This window comes from Dermacentor albipictus, chromosome 5 (genome assembly GCF_038994185.2).
Source record: "Dermacentor albipictus isolate Rhodes 1998 colony chromosome 5, USDA_Dalb.pri_finalv2, whole genome shotgun sequence".
Classification (NCBI taxonomy): Eukaryota; Metazoa; Arthropoda; class Arachnida; order Ixodida; family Ixodidae; genus Dermacentor; species Dermacentor albipictus.
In genome coordinates this window covers 15157442-15170992 of record NC_091825.1, presented here as the reverse complement: position 1 = coordinate 15170992, position 13551 = coordinate 15157442, and the positions used below count along the sequence as shown (strand labels likewise).

Sequence of the window (13551 nt, the reverse complement as noted above, 5' to 3'; positions counted from 1 at the left end):
GTACTAATCGTGGCCACGCCGTCCCTGCAAACTTCTTAATCTCATCCGCCCACCTAACTTTCTGCCGCTCCCTGCTACGCTTCCCTTCCCTTGGGATCCAGTCCGTAACCCTTAATGACCATCGGTTATCTTCTCTCCTCGTTACATGTCCTGCCCATGCCCATTTCTTTTTCTTGATTTCAACTAAGATGTCATTAACTCGCGTTTGTTCCCTGACCCAATCTGCCCTTTTCTTATCCCTTAACGTTACATCTATCATTCTTCTTTCCATAGCTCGTTGCGTCGTCCTCAATTTGAGTAGAACTCTTTTCGTAACACTATACACTATACACTATACACTATAACGCTATAACACGGATACGCTATAACGTTTACAATGGCATCCTGCCTCCCTGACACACGCTACCCACTCAATTGCCGCTACATTCGATATCTGTTGAGTTCACAGTTCTTCCAGGGCAACGGGATAAATTCTCTGTTCGATAAACAGATTCATAACGCTCCGTGTCACTTCATGCGTAATTTACTGCAAATGTCATAATTAGTTCCCAGCCTTTGAAGTTTACTTACATATTCGCAATAACGTGCCCCTTATCTTCGCAGAAAATGAACAAAATTTCTCATGCAGTAGACCGAGGATGTTGTCGAAACCAAGTTGGAACGTTTACTGACACCTGAAAATAGGTAGTAAAGACCACGGCTGAGTAATTATTGGCAACACTTTTAGCCGGACCAGGAACGCGAAAATGTTATCGCTCATTGCAGTTACCACGACCCCACTCCCCTTTCCACAATATATAGACCTGTTACAAACTGTATACAGCTATGTCGGGATACTGAGAAACGTAGCTTATAGTGGTCATATCACACGCTCTAGAGTTTCTTGAATTTCGCTTTGTCAAATTAAACTTAATTTACCTAGGTTCAGAGGTCTCATGAAAGCATTTCCAACTTTAACTGTATTTTATTAGGGAAATTGGACTTAGGACCCCAGCTAAAGCTTGCTCTTCCCCACGCTTTCATTCGAGACGATTTATATCCAGGTATTTGTCAACTATATACAATATAATGTCGCGTATACCCTGCTGGGGTATACAAGCTGAATCAGACACAGGCAGTTGCACTTTACAAAAACGCAAGTGGCGACGCGCGATGCCGAGACGAACCTCGTTCTCCTCTTCTTCAGTCTCTTGCTGCGCCACACCATGTGGCATTACCCCCTCTTCCAAAAAAAAAGAAAAGAGAAGGAAAGCATGCATAGCCTTGACCTGAGAGCGCCGAGATGGTTTAGGACGAACACATAGGCTACAGTCACAATCACTGTGCTGTGCGATATAGTCACAAGGCACTGATGGACGAGCAACCACAAAACTAATTGAAGCAGCTGAAACCGTCGAATATTAGGGGCTATAGTGCGGTTTCAACCGCACAACGTGCACAATCTCAGATTGCGGTTGTCGACGTCGGGGAGGCTGACTTCCGTCAGGAAGGACTTCGTAGTTCACGTCACTAATTCGCTGCAACACTCTGTAAGGTCCGAAGTAGCGACTCAAAAGCTTCTCGGATAGTCCTTTTCGGCGCACGGGAGTCCAGACCCAAACTTGATCACCAGGTTGGAACTCGACATGTCGATGGCGGAGATTGTAACGGTGAGCATCGATGCTCTGTTGTTGCTTTATGTGCACTCGGGCAAGCTGATGGGCTTCTTGCTCTCGTTGTACGAAAAGTTTGGCATCTTGGGCGAGGTCGAGATGATCGATGTTGTCGCACGGCAGCATTGCTTCTAACATAGTCTGCACTTCACGGCCGTAAACGAGGTAAAACGGCGTGAAGCGTCTTGTTTCTTGCGTAGCAGTATTATAGGCAAACGTTACGTAAGGGAGTATCTCGTCCCACGTCTTGTGCTGTACGTCTAAGTACATAGACAGCATGTCAGTAATCGTTTTGTTCAGTCGTTCGGTCAAGCCGTTTGTCTGTGGATGATAGGCAGTTGTCCTTCGATGGGTCGTGCAGCTGAGTTTAAAAACGTCTTCAGTGAGCTGTGCTGTAAAGGCTTTGCCTCGGTCTGTGATGACGTGCGATGGGGCGCCATGCGATAGGACGATGCTCTGTATGAAAAACTGGGCAACCTCGGAAGCTGTGCCTCGAGGCAGCGCCTTTGTCTCAGCATATCGCGTTAAATAGTCTGTGGTGACGATTATCCACCTGTTGCCAGAAGATGACAATGCAAACGGGCCCAGAAGATCCATGCCGACCTGGTCGAAAGGTTTGCCAGGTGGGTCAATTGGATTCAGCAATCCCGCAGGCTTCACAGCTGGCGACATTCGGCGCTGGCATTCACGGCAGGCTTGGACGTACCGCTTGACACACTCGGCAAGTCTCGGCCAGTAGTAGGATTTGCGCACTCTGTCAAGCGTTCGCGCAAAGCCCAAATGGCCAGACGGAGGCTCGTCATGAACAAAACTTCGGCACGGAGGTCGGCTGGAACGACTAAAAGGTAGGTCATGTTGGTGGCAGCGGAGTTCTTCTTGTATAAGACGCCATGTCGTAAACAAAAAGATGACAATCCTCGAACGATGGCCGGGGTATTGTTGGGTTTCGTCCTTCCAGATGTTCGAATATAGGCCGTAGTGCGTCGTCTGCGCGCTGCCGTGTGGACACATCAGTAACGCTTACGGCCCCAAGGAAAGCGCCGTCGTCCTCAATGTCGTGGTCGGTAGTGTCGATAGGGGCGCGCGAGAGTGCGTCAGCGTCGTCGTGTATGCGGCCCGACTTGTACACGATGGTCACGTCGTACTCCTGCAAACGTAGACTCCACCGTGCCAATCGTCAAGAAGGGTCCCGGAGATTTGCAAGCCTGCATAACGAGTGGTGGTCAGTTACAGCTTTGAATGGGCGGCCGTAAAGGTAAGGTCGAAATCTGGCCAGCGCCCATATGACGGCAAGACACTCTTTCTCCGTGGTGGTGAAGTTGGTCTCTGCACGCGATAGTGTGCGACTTGCGTAGGCGATCACTCTTTCAATACCTTCCTGCCGTTCTACAAGGACCGCACCAAGACCAACGTTACTGGCGTCTGTGTGAACTTCCGTGTCCGCCTCCTCGTCAAAGTGGGCCAAAACTGGTGCTGACACCAGACGCTGTCGAAGCTCGGTGAAAGCAGTCTCGTGCTCTGAGGACCAGACGAACGATACATCGTCCCTCGTGAGGCGAGTCAGCGGCTCCGCCATCTTTGAAAAATTTTCGATGAAATGCCGGTAGTATGCGCAAAGGCCCAGGAAGCGTCGTACACCCTTCTTGTCAGTCGGTGTTGGAAACGAGGCTACAGCGGCAGTTTTCGCGGGATCGGGGCTAACGCCTTCTGCGCTGACCACGTGTCCGAGAAACATCAGCTCCTTGTAGCCGAAATGACACTTCTGAGGCTTAAGGGTGAGGTTAGCCGATCGTATGGCTTCGAGAACTCGCCGCAGTCGTTTCAAGTGGTCGTCAAATGTCGCCGAAAAAACAACCACATCGTCGAGGTAGACGAGGCACCTTTGCCACTTCAGACCAGCGAGAACGGTGTCCATCACTCGCTGGAAAGTTGCTGGGGCCGAACAGAGACCGAAAGGAAGTACTCTAAATTCGTGAAGGCAATCTGGAGTGACGAAAGCAGTTTTTTCGCGGTCTCGTTCATCGACCTCAGTTTGCCAGTAACCGCTCTTTAGATCGAGAGACGAAAAATACTTAGCTCGCCGCAACCTGTCTAAAGAGTCATCGATACGTGGTAGTGGGTACACGTCCTTCTTGGTAACATCGTTGAGGCATCGATAATCAACACAGAAACTAATTGTTCCGTCTTTTTTCTTGACCAGAACACCATCATCTAGCATCTCCTTGACTTGGGCTTGAATTGCCTCACGTTCTTTCGGCGAGACACGATAAGGCTGTTGTTTGATGGGACGTGCGTCGGCGGATGTCGTTATTCGGTGCTTCGTGATTGGCGTTTGGCCCACCTTAGTAGCCCGAGCGAAGCACGCGCTGAATTCGTTCAAGAGTTCCTGAAGTGCGCTCTTTTAGTCATCCGTAAGCTCGGAGTTTACAGTGATGTCTCGGAGCGAACCATCGTCTGTGTCCACCTCAGAAGCGAAGCACTCGACGATGTCCGTTGATGGTTCGGCGTAGGCGATGGCAGTGCCACGAAAAATGTGCCGATGTTCAAAGATAAAGTTGGTAACGAGGACCGTTGTCTGGCTTTCACGAAGTTCCACAAGGCTTCGCGCTACACAAATACCTTGTGCCAGCAACATAGAAATGTTGCCTTCGACAATGGCTTCACCGTCTTCTAGTTCGTCGGACTTGACCGGAACATAACATTCGCACGCGGCGATATCGTGATGCTCTCGTCCGAAACGCGAAGTGCGGATCTGTGTACAATGGCGTCGGTCTGTGTTGCCCTTTGTGTCGAGAAAGTGACGCAGCGCTCGCGGAGGTCAATATTGGCGCCATATTCCCGGAGAAAGTCCATCCCAAGGATTAAATCGCGGGAACACTCGCGTAGAACCAGACAAGTGGCGAGAAAAGCAGCACCGCGAATTTCTACTCTCGCCGTGCATAGGCCAAGCGGTGCGATGACGTGGCCACCTGCCGTACGAACTGGTGCCCCGTTCCAGGGCGACGTAACTTTTTTCAGAACGCTCGCCAGTTTTCCATTAAGAATAGAGTAATCGGCGCCGGTATCTATAAGCGCACTCACTGTTTTGCCGTCGATCAACACAGGTATGTCCAGTGAAATCTTGTTCCAGGAAACTGGTTCTGGCGTCATCGTGTTTTCGTTATTCTGCGGTCGGCACGGTACGAGGTGTTGAGCGCATCGAGTATCAGCGGCCCCGCCTCGGAAGGTCGCTGACGTCAGTTTTCACGGCGTGGACTTGGTGATCGCCCTTGCGGCGTCCTCGAGGTGGTATCGCAAGCAGGGAAATATCGCCGCGGTGAGGGTGAGTGTGACTGCCGCTGCGATGGGCCCTGTCTGCGCTGCTGTTCGAGGAATTCCGCGATGTCGGGTGGTCTTTGGCCGAACCTAGGTCGAGGTGAATCGATGGAAAAGCCCCGCAGTCCGAGTCGTCGGTAGGGGCACTCCCGATACACATGACCAGCTTCGCCGCAGTGGTAGCACAGCGGTCGTCGATCAGGTGCTCGCCGAACCTCTGATTTCCTCGCGTGTGTTCGGCGGCCGTCGAAGTACGGTAGCGGAGGCGTCAGAGCGGCTTGCGCCGATTGCAACGCGACTGGCGGCGGCGCATAAGTAGGTGCGAAATCTTGGGCGGGGGTCAGTAATGTTTCTGCGTACGTCTTGCGCCGGAACTCGCTCGGCAGAGGTGGTGCTTCACTGCTGGAAAGAGATGCCTGCAGTGCCTGTTGTACTTCGTTGCGTACGACGCTGGCGAGGGCGCTGACTGGAGGTGGCGACGTGCCGGGGTACTTCTGCAGCTCGTCGCGAACCACTGAGCGAATCAGTTCGCAAAGCAAGGCGATGTCGCACCCTAAGCCTACCGGCGTATCCGGAGTGCTGATCACGCTGCCCTGGGGAACCCCGGAGGTCACGCTGCAATGGGCACTGAGCGTGTCGCCAACTCGCACTCTGAGCGTGCGGTCACTGAGGAAGGCCGCGATGTAGTCAAAGAGGCGGCCGGTGACACGCAGCTCACGGAGGGCTTGCATGATGGTGGTGTGAGGGAGACCATTAAATGCGCCTTGCACATCGAGCAGCACGAGATATCCGGCTTCTTGGCGACTTGCTGCGTGCTCGAGCGTAGCCACGACGTCCGCGAGCGAGGCAGCTGCTGAGCGCAGTCGCCGGAAACCACTCTCTTCATCGTGAAGCACGCTCTTTCGGCACTGCTAGACTACTGCAATCGGCGCACTTGAGAGCGCGGCTCTGAGCCCCGCACTCACATTTTTTTCCCCTTGCCACGTTCGTCCCGTCTTTCTCTCCTTCATCTTTTTCTTCCCATTCCCCCTTCCCCGTGCAGTGCTGTTGAGGTGTCCTCCTGTGAGAGACAGTTACGGCGCTGCACTAATCTCTTCCGTTTCCTTTCCTAAAATCACTTCACACACGCACACGTATCCGGAGTGCAGGCGGCAATTACTTGTCGGTTGTACAAGTTCGACCGTTGCTGAAAGGTCTTCTCCATCGCGGTGCCTTCGGTGAGGAACTCCGCAACAGTCTTGGGCGTATCCCGAACAAGACCGCCAACGAGCTGCTCCTTACGCCTCTCATCAGATGACGCACCTTCTTCTCTTCCGACATGCTCAGATCGGCACGCTGAAAGAGACGCGTCATGTCCTCCACGTACATCGTGACGCTCTCGTTGTGCTTTTGGACGCGTGACTGAAGGGCCCGTTCCGCTTTTTCTCGGCGATCGGGGCTGGAGTAAGTCTCCAGCAGCTTGCGCTGGAACTCAGGCCGGGATGACAGGGCACTTTCGCGGTTCATAAACCACGTGCGAGCACCATCCTAGAGGCTGAAGTAGACGTTCCTGAGTTTGGCGTTGTAATCCCACTCGTTAAACGCAGCCACGCGCTCGAACTCCACCAGCCTGTCTTCCACGTCTTCAAATGTGTCGCCATGAAAAGCCGTCGGCACTTGGGGGTTCAGCAGCGTTAGGTAAGTTGGTGTCACCCGTTCCGCAGAAGTCGCAGTGGTCGCAATCATCACTTCTTCCTGCAGGTTTCCAAACTCTGGGCGAGGTCTCGGATTCGTCGGCTTGTGCTGTGAACTGGAGTCAACACCAACTGTGGGGCCAGGTTCTTGCTGCCCAGTGGGGTCTTTTGCATAAGTTGAGCGTACCCCGCAAATCCACCAAATTGTCGCGTATACCCTGCTGGGGTATACAAGCTGAATCATATACAGGCAGTTGCACTTTACAAAAACGCAAGCGGCGACGCGCGATGCCGAGACGAACCTCGTTCTCCTCTTCTTCAGTCTCTTGCTGCCCCACACCATGTGGCAATATGATGCGCAGTCGCACAAAGAGAGCTCACCAATATTGGCTTTTCCGAGTAGCTGTAGTCAAGAACGGAGACAACTATAACAAGTTGTTTCGTAGAAAATGTGTGCCTAAGTCTTTTGCGCATGAATGTAGTGCCTACATTTGAGTAGAACAACTCATCAGACCTACAGAAGCTCTATGGAATGTTTGCAAGCAGTATCCGCTTTTTATGCGCATTTAAGATGTTCACACCTAATGGCATGGTTGCTTTTCTTGTGCTAAATGCAGAGCCTAAGTAATAAGGGAAATCTTCACGTTATCACGAAAATATAGCGCACATTTTTACACGCTGATTTTGCAGGCAAGTTTTTTAAACAATAATTTATTGACACTGACGACATAACTCAATACTGACAGATCAGCCGTCGCCTCCGAATCTTCGAAGCTTCGAGTATTAAACTTAAATTTTTTACCGGTCACACCATTTCCAGAAAAATCGAACTGTACTCCAGGCTTGAGAACAGAAAGCAGTCGAAACATGCTTCAGAAAGCATAGCCAGCACGTACTTAGTCCCTAGCATCAACGAAGCCAGCGAGCTGGAGCATGTGGCGTCCAGGCTGTGACGTCACTCGCGAGTGGACACCACTCCAATTTGTCTAAGAAATTGGAAGGTTAATATTTACAGTAACAAAAATGGCCGTGCCTTGATATTTGAGGCTTGAGCTGGCTGCCTAAGGACACGAACACAGCGGACAAATATCAGCAAGAAGATAAGACATGTGTACTGCAGCGAAAATCGTGAACGCACTCAGCACATCCTAATGGAATGCGAGCGATTGAGCCATTCCGACACATAGGTAAAGTAGACCTTACAGAAGCGCTTCAATTTAAAGTGTACGGAAGCATCAACCGGTCGGCAGTCGTGATAAGCAAGATACGTTTAGTATACTAACTGAAAAAGTAAACAGGGTAAGAATTGGGACGACCCGGTCCGTTACAGGCATACTAAACAGTACAAGGCCTATAAGTTTTGAGAAACAGAAAAAAAGAGATTTAGGAGATGCAGACAAAAATAATAGAATGGAAAGCTTGTATGGTGTACCTGATCAACTCAAGCAGACTAGGTGACTATTTGCCCCCGACAGGTTGCAAGGGAGATTCCAATGAATACTACTACTACTACTAATACTACTACTACTACTACTACTACTACTACTACTACTACTACTACTACGAATAATATTAATAACAATACTAATAATAATCAGGGCTAGTGGTTGGACCACCATGCATTCTAGAGGCGACGTTCCACTGTGTTGCGCATTTGTTTTTTTTTTCTTTCGAACACTTGGCCTAAGCACACACAGTTGGTTAATTTGCACAGCGCTATTTTGTCCCACAGCTCAAAGGCAGTTAGCGAAATCAAATGTTCCGAGTGCTTATCGTTCATTGTGACGAATAGGGGAAGTTGTTCCTAGAAGGTTCATGGTGTACACTCAAGCAGGCGAAAACATGGGACAAATGGGTGGACCAGACAAACGCCAGCTTCAAACGTATTAAACTACGTCTTGTGGGCAATTATGTTAATAAGCAGGGTAGCTATTTGAAAATCATTTCGCAGGAACATTACTGCTGCTTAAATAGGGCTTCATGTTCGCACTTTGCGAATTGTTAAGACTTCAGTAGTGCGCCCGCATGAAAACGCAGTTGTGCTATATTTAGGCACGAGGAAATGAATACACTGAATATAGCAGCCGCATGGGGAAAAACGGAAACAAGAAAAAGGGCGTCATGTGCCTCAGCCATACATCATTAAGATTGTTAAACTGTGAAGTGTCATACGTAGCAGAAACTAATTCCATTAATATCGTTAGTACCTTAGCTTGTCCAGGCCATGTTGCACGCACTGTGGATCGTAGATGTACTTCTTGTGCGTTTTTGACATTGTTTTTGTGCAGCTTTCACCTCCAGGGAACATTGAGGTTTGGTGAGCACTTGTCCTAAATGCTTATCCTCCGTTTCCGTCTCTTATGGGCTTTTGATTCAACCGTGGGTAACCATGTCATCTTGTTCATGCAACTGTTCAAGGGGTGCATGGCTCTAGCGGCCAATATAGAGGTACAGCTAAAACACAATTCACTATAGAGCCATCTGTCTGTCCACCACTGTCATTGTGGGTTTGGTGGTATAGTCCGCCACATAGGCGCGACAACTAATCTGTTCACGTTGAAATTAGGTGGGTGAACGGCAAGCGTATCGTTAGCGAGCAACAAAGCGAATGCGCATACCTGGGGCTAGTGACGCAACTGCTACTATGTGGAGATGCAACTCGAACTATCCAAGAGCAAAGCGAGAAGACAGTTTAAAAAGCATGTACGAGCAACACGCCGGTGGGAAGAATGGAGAGAATGTTGATTCCACTTCTCAGCAGCTTGCCATCTGGTGCGTGCTTGCATGAATATTCTCAGTGGCTCATGCGGCACTTGATTTATGTAAGAGAACAGCCGCAGAAAGTGCGCATATCTGTTTCGATATACCTCAATCCATAGGCTCAGATACTGTCGCGAGTAAGTGAACTGAACGCGACCTTATTAGCTAACTGTTCTATCGAGCGATACGAGGCTGCGCGCTCGATGTATCGTTCTTGTCACCGCTTCGTATATTACTTACAATAGGCCTCATTTAGCGAAAATTGTAAGGATACGTGTATTTCTTGTGAAATTAATTTTGATGTAGCGAGGGTATTGCCAAGAGCATCGTGTATCTATGCAGAAAGAAGTGATAGCGCTGGCCGCTCGGTTCAGCGGGCCCCCATTGCAGCTCACGTCGAAGAGCTTTGTCCACGCGACGACGACGTCCGGCGTGAAGTGTTCGGGGCAGCGCGTCTGCATGGTTTCCAGCATCACGTGCAGCAGGCTCTCGAAATGTTCGGCCTTGACGCCGGGTTTCAGTGCGTGCTTGACTGCATTCTTGCGGATCAGCTCAATCATCACATCCGGTTCATCGAGCGTGTCCACCACTGCCGTGAACTGGTGGCCGACGGCGGAACCGTGCGCCCGGAACCTGTGAGCAAGGTGACCAGGATGAACCACACTTTCGCTTCAACTCAAACGAAAAGTGTTTATATGTTCTCTAACTTACTGGGGAACTACAGGAAAAAACTGTTGCAGGCAGCTTCACTAGATCGCGGCTATTGCTGACACATTTTGCGGTATAAGGCGGAAATATCAAACTAACTACTAGCAGACATGTATGCAAGGAATTACATCCAGTTACATTCTTTATTGAGATAGTAGGGACAAGCCAGGCGCATTTTCACCGTCGTCGTCGGCCCCACCATGCTGTTCTATGTAAAGTCCAAATGCGATAATATCGCGGCTGCGCATCGTATGCTGTAGGTGCGAGCGAAAGCTTGCGAAGGTGAGCCGAGAAGGACTTGACGCGGCGTTGTCTTCTCGCGACCGTAAGGGACGAAGGCGCGAAATGCGCACACGCTGCGAAAAGCGGCCAAGGGTCGCGCATCACCACTCCAGCTCCGGCGGCTGAGCGCGTCCAACCTTGGGTGATATCTGCGCCAAGTTAGAAGGCTAGCGGACCTCAGCTAGTGAACCTCGGGTAGCTGATGGCTTCGCGAGCGTTCTGGTTTCGTGCCCCTACTTCACTATTCAGTTAGAGGCAGCATGAAGGAGAATTTGCTCTCAAATAATCTGAAAATAAAGGGGAAGCGGAAAGCGGCGTTAATGCAACATAGAGAACTTTGGGGTGGCAATAAATGTGAGGTCGTTCAGGGAATCCGAAGAGAAGTAATGGAACCAGCGCTAACGTTCACAAATGCCATTCTATGCTTTAATCCTTTCAGGGTTGGAAGTTAACAAAATGTCGGTTGGCTTTGGGAGCCCACTGCACAACCACAACTGAGGCAGTGCAGGTTGACATGGGCTGGCCCTCGCGTGATGTGAGAGAAGCGCAGAACAAAATTAGCTCTGTAGAAAACGCAGGAACATGGATTATATTTAAATGATCGGCTAAAGTGCACAAGTATCTCTACCTGGAAAATGTGCTCACAGAATAGTGGAACAGGTCAAGAAAGTTGGCGACCAAGTACAGGGTAATTGAATATGTACATAGACAACCAGGAGTCCTCAGAAAAAAAATGAGAGAAACAGGGTCGGTTAATTTGATGCAAACAATGCAAACAAGAAGGTCCATGGAGATTTAGAAGAAAAGGATGAAATTAGAAAGGAAAATACGCACGGTAACACGAAGGGAAGTGTTCTGCTGTTTCAGACTCTGCTGGTTGCCAAGCACAAAAACATTCCAGAGGAAATATTCGCAACGAGATGCGGCATCTATATACTGCAGTAAAAATCCAGAGACCAGTCAGCACAGCCAAATGGAATGCAAAATGATTTACCCAGTGACACCCGCAGGTAAGGTGCTCCTTCCAGAAGCACTTGGGTTTAGTTATTGGAAGCATCAACTGGTCAGCAGTCCAGATAATAAAGAGATGTTTGGAGTATTTGTGAGAAACAAAGCAGGGAAGATCTTTGTACGTTTGGATCCGCTGCGGGCACAAGGTAGACAGAGAAATTTTGAGGAAGCGAAAAAACAATAAAGAGATGTATACGAAGATGCTACATTAAAAATCATTTATAGCATACGTGAGTATCTTAAGGAGACTGGGTGACTGTTTCTGACGATCTCGGTAAAAGGGCATACAAAAAACTTAGAACCTCTTCCCTACCGCGAAAAGGGGTGCACGCGACGCTTGCGCAACTCCAGGGTTGGTTAGTTTTTTTAGTGTTGGAGACAAATTAAAGAGGCGTGGTTGTTGGTGGATGAGAAACAGTGAATTGGCCTGGCGAGCACGAAGCACGTTCACGGGCCAGCTGCCGTTCCTTCAACGCAGCCTGCTGTTCGGCATAACGAACCAAACGCGGCCTCTCGATATGACTGCTGAGACGCAATAAACAGACATGGTTGTTCTGAGCAAAGAGTAATGGTGTCGTTTTTATTTACGATAGTTCAGGTTGCCGTGCCAATATGAAGGATGGTGCTGCTATATAGAATATATGTGTGACATTGGATATTTACAAGGTTGTAGGCTGAGGTGCAGTTGTTTCATATGCAGTCCCAGATGGTTGACGCTTGGTAGAATTGGGGAAGATCCAGGAGAGCTTTTAGAAAGGTTTTGTGGTTAGTGCTGTTCAATATTACAGCTCATCCAACTTCACCGCCTCTGGTTTCCGCTGCTTGTGCACTTGTCGATGCTTGCTCTCTGACGTCGTGCAATGAGTTGTCACGGTTGACCCTCAGCTGCGGCTTCTCTTCTCGCCGCCGGCGTCTAGCTTCGTTTTCACGCTTGCGGACTTCTGGGTTTACCTGTGGAGGCGCGCGGCCTTAGCCTGTGCTGCGGCAGCCCCGACCTCGGTATGCGGACGCCGCTGTCGTTTTGACTCCACGTCAGCGTGTCGAAGCGCTGCATTCATCATCATCATCATCATCAGCCTGGTCACGCCCACTGCAGGGCAAAGGCCTCTCCCATATTTCTCCAACAACCCCAGTCATGTACTAATTGTGGCCATGCTCTCCCTGCAAATTTCTTAATCTCATCCGCCCACCTAACTTTCTGCCGCCCCCTGCTACGCTTCCCTTCCCTTGGAATCCAGTCCGTAACCCTTAATGACCATCGGTTATCTTCCCTCGTCATTACATGTCCTGCCCATGCCCATTTCTTTTTCTTGATTTCAACTAAGATGTCATTAACTCGCGTTTGTTCCCTCACCCAATCTGCTCTTTTCTTATCCCTTAATGTTACACCTATCATTCTTCTTTCCATAGCTCGTTGCGTCGTCCACAATTTGAGTAGAACCCTTTTCGTAAGCCTCCAGGTTTCTGCCCCGTAGGTGAGTACTGGTAAGACACAGCTATTATACACTTATAATAAAGGCAACCTGCTGCTATTATAAAGGCAACCTGCTGTTCATGATCTGAGAATGCCTGCCAAACGCACCCCAGCCCATTCTTATTCTTCTGATTATTTCCGTCTCATGATCCGGATCCGCAGTCACTACCTGCCCTAAGTAGATGTATTCCCTTATGACTTCCAGTGCCTCGCTGCCTATTGTAAATTGCTGTTCTCTTCCGAGACTGTTAAACATTACTTTAGTTTTCTGCAGATTAATTTTTAGACCCACTCTTCTGCTTTGCCTCTCGAGGTCAGTGAGCATGCATTCCAGTTGGTCCCCTGAGTTACTAAGCAAGGCAATATCATCAGCGAATCGCAAGTTACTAAGGTATTCTCCATTAACCTTTATCCCCATTTCTTCCCAATCCAGGTCTCTGAATACCTCCTGTAAACACGCTGTAAATAGCATTGGAGAGATCGTATCTCCCTGCCTGACGCCTTTCTTTATTGGGATTTTGTTGCTTTCTTCATGGAGGACTACGGTGGCTGTGGGTCCGCTATAGATATCTTTCAGTATTTTTACGTACGGCTCGTCTTCACCCTGATTCCGTAATGCCTGCATGACTGCTGAGGTTTCGACAGAATCAAATGCTTTCTCGTAATCAATGAAAGC

General features: G+C 49.4%; 1 protein-coding gene across 5 annotated transcripts in view; it reads right to left on the bottom strand.

Moving 5' to 3' along the window:
* LOC135906591 (globin-like) overlaps positions 1–13551 on the bottom strand; it is a 138688-nt gene that overhangs the window by 93590 nt on the left and 31547 nt on the right. For all 5 annotated transcript variants that reach the window (XM_065438051.1, XM_065438048.1, XM_065438049.2 and 2 more), the window contains exon 2: positions 9796–10033. In XM_065438051.1, coding sequence (XP_065294123.1) covers positions 9796–10033 — 238 coding nt within the window. The remainder of the gene's footprint in view (positions 1–9795; positions 10034–13551) is intronic.